The sequence below is a fragment of the Diaphorina citri genome, unplaced genomic scaffold (genome assembly GCF_000475195.1).
Source record: "Diaphorina citri unplaced genomic scaffold, Diaci psyllid genome assembly version 1.1 scaffold1470, whole genome shotgun sequence".
NCBI lineage: Eukaryota > Metazoa > Arthropoda > Insecta > Hemiptera > Psyllidae > Diaphorina > Diaphorina citri.
In genome coordinates this window covers 4,280-10,409 of record NW_007378896.1, presented here as the reverse complement: position 1 = coordinate 10,409, position 6,130 = coordinate 4,280, and the positions used below count along the sequence as shown (strand labels likewise).

The 6,130-nt window shown below is 40.7% G+C and overlaps 1 protein-coding gene across 1 annotated transcript; it reads left to right on the top strand.

Annotated features, from left to right (window-relative positions):
* The first annotated feature begins 227 nt into the window (after window positions 1-227).
* On the top strand, window positions 228-1,441 carry LOC103516043 (protein SMG5-like). The gene is made up of 4 exons (XM_026828562.1): window positions 228-291; window positions 471-578; window positions 752-827; window positions 1,266-1,441. The coding sequence occupies exons 1-4, from the start codon at window positions 283-285 to the stop codon at window positions 1,439-1,441; spliced, it is 369 nt and encodes a 122-aa protein (XP_026684363.1). The 5' UTR covers window positions 228-282.
* Window positions 1,442-6,130: the final 4,689 nt, after the last annotated feature.

Here is a 6,130-nt window from a genome sequence, read left to right as displayed (position 1 = left end):
ATTTAATTAAAATGGGGGTTTTCCCCCTACACCCGCCCCGCCCGATTTTTTTTTTTTTTTTTTTTTAACGATAAGTGTGAACGGGCCTTTATGTGAGGTTTTTTTATTATTATTGTTATTATTAATTAGAATAAGCGAGCCCTCACCTATTTCTCTTTTTCAGGCTGCCATTCGACTGACTCGACTGAAGGACTTCGGGTCCCTGGTTCGATCCACTTACAGAAGAATGGTGGTTCTATCCCCTACAACAACAATAATGGTACCTCCGGAAACCTACGTCTGATGCAAGACATGGGTCAGCTATGGTTACGCTCTGAAGTCACCAAACCAGATAAAACCTCTTAGTCTTATTTATCATTATAAAACCTCCTATTTATCATTATAATATTGTTTACTTACAGAAGAATGGTGGTTCTATCCCCTACAACAACAATAATGGTACCTCCGGAAACCTACGTCTGATGCAAGACATGGGTCAGCTTTGGTTACGCTCGGAAGTGACCAAACTGGACTCTCAAATTCGGCACAACCTGAGCTCAGCCATGTGTCTACCGCCGTTCCTCGTCCCTGATACCGAGGTCCTGGCTTCGAGTCCCCATCTGGTCAAACAACTCGTGTACACGAAGAAGTTCATAATCGTCATACCCAATGTCGGTGAGTAGGAGAGGTTTTCCCGAAACGCGCTGAGTCAAATAATGACGTTATTGTGGAAGTCCATTGTCCAAAATTTTGGACTCTCCCTGATACCGAGGTCCTGGCTTCGAGTCCCCATCTGGTCAAACAACTCGTGTACACGAAGAAGTTCATCATCGTCATACCCAATGTCGGTGAGTAAGAGGGGTTTTCCCGAAACGCGCTGAGTCAAATAATGACGTTATTGTGGAAGTCCATTGAGTAAAATTTTATTCTTATTTTGTAGTCCTAAAAGCCCAGCGTAAATACAGACCCAGTGGCCAATATTTTAGACATTGGGTCTATAAGCCTGAAAACTCCGAAAAGTCCTTGGGTCTTTAGAGGATAGAACTTGAAATCCTGGAAGGAAAATTTAAAAATAAGGAGATAATAATGAAAATAGCTTGGCCAGCCTAGTTCGTTTGGAGGGTAGCACGTCTGCCTTGTAAGCACTAGGTTCGCGGGTTCGAGTCTCGCCCGGGGCTTTTGTCTTCGATTTTGGAACGATAAGAGACAATCTTTGTAAATTTATTTTTTAATTAAAATAATTCCATTCTAATTTTCTAATAATAATAATTATTTTCTTTTCTCAGTTATTCAAGAGTTGGATGAACTCAAACGTACCAGTGGTCGAGTTAGAGACACAATCCGCTGGTTGGAAGTGCAGCTCCGATCCGGTAACCGCTTCCTACGTACGCAACGCACCACGGAGCGCAAGGAAATACCGTTCATCAAGTATCCGAAGAAGAAGGACAAGGAAGCATGGTGAGACTTTGGTTGTTTACTAGGAGGTTGCCCGTGCTTGAACTGAACGGGGGCACGGTTGGTCCGGTGGTAACGCGCTTGCTTGCCATGCAGAAGGTTCCGGGTTCGAATCCCATCATCGACATTTAAAAAAAAAAATCAATCTTTAAACCTACAAGCCAGTCTAGTTAGGTTGGAGGTTAGCGCGTCTGCCTTGTAAGCGCTAGGTCGTGAGATTCCTGCCCGGGAGATTTTATCCTAAAAAATAAGGTTCGTTCTCGGAACGGCTGGCTTCCCGGGGCGAACTTTATCCTAAACAGATAAGGTTCGTTCTCGGAACGGCTGGCTTTCTCTTATCCTCTTTTCTCTCTTCGATTTCGGGACGATAACACCTTAGCAGTTACAGTTCCCTCTGTCAATCCACAATATCCACATACAAAGCTATCAAACTATTATGATGGGGAAGTAACAGTACCGATGGCCTTTACGCTTCCTCCCTCCTTACCACAAATAAACAGAAGAATAAAGATCCTTCATTTTCTTTTACGACTATGAACTATTGGTAAAGTCCCATTTATTTTCCCATATCTTTCCACAGGTTTTTTTAAGTCCCTTTTTTCGTAGATTTGTCATTTGTATAAGGTTAACCCATCCTTTAGGACTGTCAAGCTTTCTAGCCCCTACACCTGAGGCTCAGATTGGGATTTTTGTGTATGAAAAAAAAAACTACTATTGTTATTTACTACTACTATTTTTATTGTGGTGAAATTTTCATATTGTATTGAGGGTAAAATTCCATACCTCGGCTGGGATTGAACCCAAGCCCTCCTGTTTACCAGGCGATCATCTTGGCCACTACACCACCTTGTTTAACACACTTCATTTGTTCAAGCCAGCCTAGTTAGCTTGGTTGGTAGCGCGTCTGCCTTGTAAGCGCTAGGTCGCGGGTTCGATTCCCGCCCGAGGCGGATTTTATCCTGATGGGATAATGTTTGTTCTCAGAACGGCTGGCGTTCTCCTATCCTGTCTTCCTTCTCTCTTTGATTTCGGGATGATAAGACCTTAGCTGTTACAGTTCCTTCTCTCAAACCTCTTTTAAAAAAATCAACCAACCCACCCTGTAGGAACCAATTCATTCAGACTAGTCTCACCCAGTATATGTCAGAATGTTTTAACATGGTTTAAAAAGGTCTTCTCAATAATAATAGGTATAAGAGAATTATAGTAATAGCAGTGTTTTATATGTAAGTCCCAATATACCTACCTATGTAGTATCTATGTACCTGTATATTAGGTTTTCTACCTCTTCAGTGTACAAAATGGAAAAATAACTCCGTCTTTTTTTTTTTTTTTTTTTTTTTTTTTTTCTTTTTTGGTTCGACTGAAAAAAGTTTGTGAAAAACTGAAATAATTTTCAAAAAGGTAAAAAAAAGTCAAATACGTCGTACCTTTGCCCCACTGCGAGCCTTTACCCCACTCTACCCTACTTACATAATACAAAAAGATAGGGATTTCTTCACACTGTAAAGGTGTACCTACATCCATATTTATAGGTACATTTTAGGTAGGTACCTATAAATATGGATGAGATATGTACCTACCCACTACCCGCCTATCCGTCAAAATAATAATAATAATTATTATTACTACTACTATTATTATAATAAATACCTAATCCTTCAGAATAAGCCCTCCAAACAAAAGAGAGTATAACAAAAGTTCATTTTATCTTTTGACTTGAATCTTTTGTGAAGCTAAAGGAGTAGTACCTACCTACCTATGATTGATAGAATACCTACCCACATGGTACCTATTTTATCTGATGTTTACTTTCTTTTACCCGTAGTATGGGGAACAGATGCCATCGGTCACAAAGTTGAGAGGCGATTTCAGTGCCAAATATCTATCACTTTTTTGTTGTTCACGGTATTTGCCACCAAAAATAATCTTCTTTTTCAAATATCAAAAATGCGTATCACCAAACACCAAATTTGTCTAAATTCATTTGGGGATCAGACTCTTTGCTACTGTTTGAACAAACATTACGCACCGTGTCCAATAGTGTAATGAATAGTCCTACATACTGGACACTGGACTCCGCACACAGGAATTTCGTCAGAAAAGACCCCCATTTCAATGTACGCTCTTACCTATCTATAGTGTGTCCAGATCAATGTGTCAGCGAAAAAATAGGCATTGTTGCCAAACATGTCGCATGTGCAATCGTAGAGAATCTTTAAAAGGGGAAGGTATATTGCACAGTACTTCCTCCGACAGTGAAACAAAGTCAGGTAAGGCGATATCCACCTTACCTGTTCTGGAATCCAACCTCTGAACTTAGAGCTACCTCTACATTTTAAAAGAGAGAGTTTATCAAAAATAGACCTTTACCTCAATTGCAACAATGTAAGGATTTCCTGTAATCTGATTGGTTCCTTCATTTTGGGTTGATGACTCATTGCTGTCACATTGATCTGGATGAACTATAGTTCCCTCTATAAAACCCCTCGATTGTGGTACTGGGGTATTGAAGAGATTGGTATCCTCCGTGGAATCACAGGTATATAGGTACTCTATTATAAGATAGAATGATTATGGTTCAGCATTATAACTATCAGTGTCGGATAATTGCGGGTACCGCCAACTTACCCATGACTATCGAGCCTAATTAAAAACAAACAGAGTCACTAATTAAGTCTGATTTGAACTATCCGTTCAGGTCACACTCCAGTCACAGTCCGTTCAACGAACGGATAGAATATTCAATGAACGACCTAATATTTTACAGGCGATTAGATGTTGGCCTAGTTAAGGGTACCGCCAACTTACCCATGACTGTCGAGCCTAATTAAAAACAAACAGAGTCACTAATTAAGTCCGATTCGAACTATCCGTTCAGGTCACACTCCAGTCACAGTCCGTTCAACGAACGGATTGAATGTTCAATGAACGACCTAATATTTTACAGGCGATGAGATGTTAGTGTGCCGGCCTAGTTAACTTGGAAGGGCGCGTTGGCCTTGTGAGCGCTAGGACGCGGGTTCGATTCCAGCCTGCGGCCGCTTTTATCCTAAACAGATAAGGTTTGCCTGTCTCCCCCTTCGATTTCGGGACGACAAAACCTTGGCAGTTACAGTTCCAATATCAAACCTCTTCAAAATAGAAAGTAAAAAAAATCGAGTATTGGTGGAGATGTCTTTTCTCACAATTTTTTAAAGATATCGAAAGCAAAGAGGCAAGGAAGACAGGATAGGAGAAAGCCAGCCGTTCCGAGAAACCGAGAACGAACCTATTCGTTCAGAATAAATTCCGCACCGGGTGGGAATCGAACCCGCGACCTAGCGCCTACACCACTGATTCAAAGCTTCGGTTCTTGGCTGTTCAAGAGTGTTTCAGGTGGGTTCTTTTACTCGAGTAACCGAGCCCTCCCATTGGCTGAAATCATGTCGGACAAGACTCACGTGAGTTGTCTCTCTCTCTGTCTCCTCTGTCTTTGTTCAGGGGTTCTTGTAGTTTGTTCTTTGAGAGTGGTACTTCCACTACTTCCTCTGCAAATCGAGGAGAGCTTTCTAATTTCAAGTGGAGCTTCCTTCTCATGGACTCTTCATTCTTCAAGTACTTGACCGATCTAAGTTGAAAGGATTGCCCGATACGCAATTAGTTTCAATTGGCTGACGAAATGAAATCAGAAAATTGAGAAAATATTCCTTTAAGTTATTAAGTAGGTATAGTAATAAATTTAGTACATTTAAGATTCCTATATATGTAGGTATATATAGGTACCTAATAGGTCTAGGTAGGTATAAGCACGAGTATAAGTCCTAATAAATTTAGTACCTACATTTAGCAATGATGGTTTTGCCGGATAAAATCCAATGGACGATTGCTAATTTGCTACCAGTCGGCCAAACCAAGCCTTGGAAGTTGGGGTTTTATTATCTACTGAAGCCATCAGCCTAGTTAGCTTAGTTGGTAGTTCGTCTGCCTCGTAAGCGCTAGGCCGCGGGTTCGATTCCCGCCCGGGGCGGATTTTATCCTGATGGGATAACGTTCGTTCTCGGAACGGCTGGCTTTCTCCTATCCTGTCTTCCTTCTCTCTTCAATTTCGGGACGATAAGACCATAGCAGTTACAGTTCCCTCTGTCAAACCTCTTTAAAAAAAAAAAAAACTTTGGCATTAGATTAGAAAAACTTTGGATAGTTATTGGATATAATGTTTGATATAAACATGAAATCTCAAAGACGAGAGAGAAATAGGGAAAGAGAGAGAGAGGTAAATAGGGAAGGAGTGAGAGAGAGAGAGAGAGAGATCGAAACACCCTAATGCCAGCTAATGGATTTATCCTATCCCTCTGGTCTCTGTCCCGTGTCCCCGTTGCTTAACAAAACTGTCACTCCGTTTTGTGAGGGAGATAAAATCCCTTACCTAGGTCTAAAAATCGGGCCATTATCCTTTCCCTGTCAAATTTTAACTCCCAAAATCTCTCTCTCCCTCCCTTTCTCTCTCTCTCACACACAAAAGAGAGACCTAGCATAGTTCATCTCTTCCCAAAAGAATACTTTGAGTGAAAAGTAAAAATTAAAATATTACAGTCCTACACAATACAAGTACAAAGGGGATTTAAAAAAGTACCCACAAACCTCTAGGTAAAAAAAAGTTTTTTTTTTTTTTTTTTGTGGGGGGGGAAATTTTATAATTAACGAAAGCTTCTTG

Excerpts from the sequence above, each read along its gene's own strand:
- LOC103516043 (XM_026828562.1), top strand. Across the intron at positions 579-751 it reads TCCTCGTCCCTGATACCGAG|GTCCTGGCTTCGAGTCCCCA; the intron begins GTCCTGGCTTCG and ends CCTGATACCGAG. Across the intron at positions 828-1,265 it reads CATCGTCATACCCAATGTCG|TTATTCAAGAGTTGGATGAA; the intron begins GTGAGTAAGAGG and ends TTCTTTTCTCAG.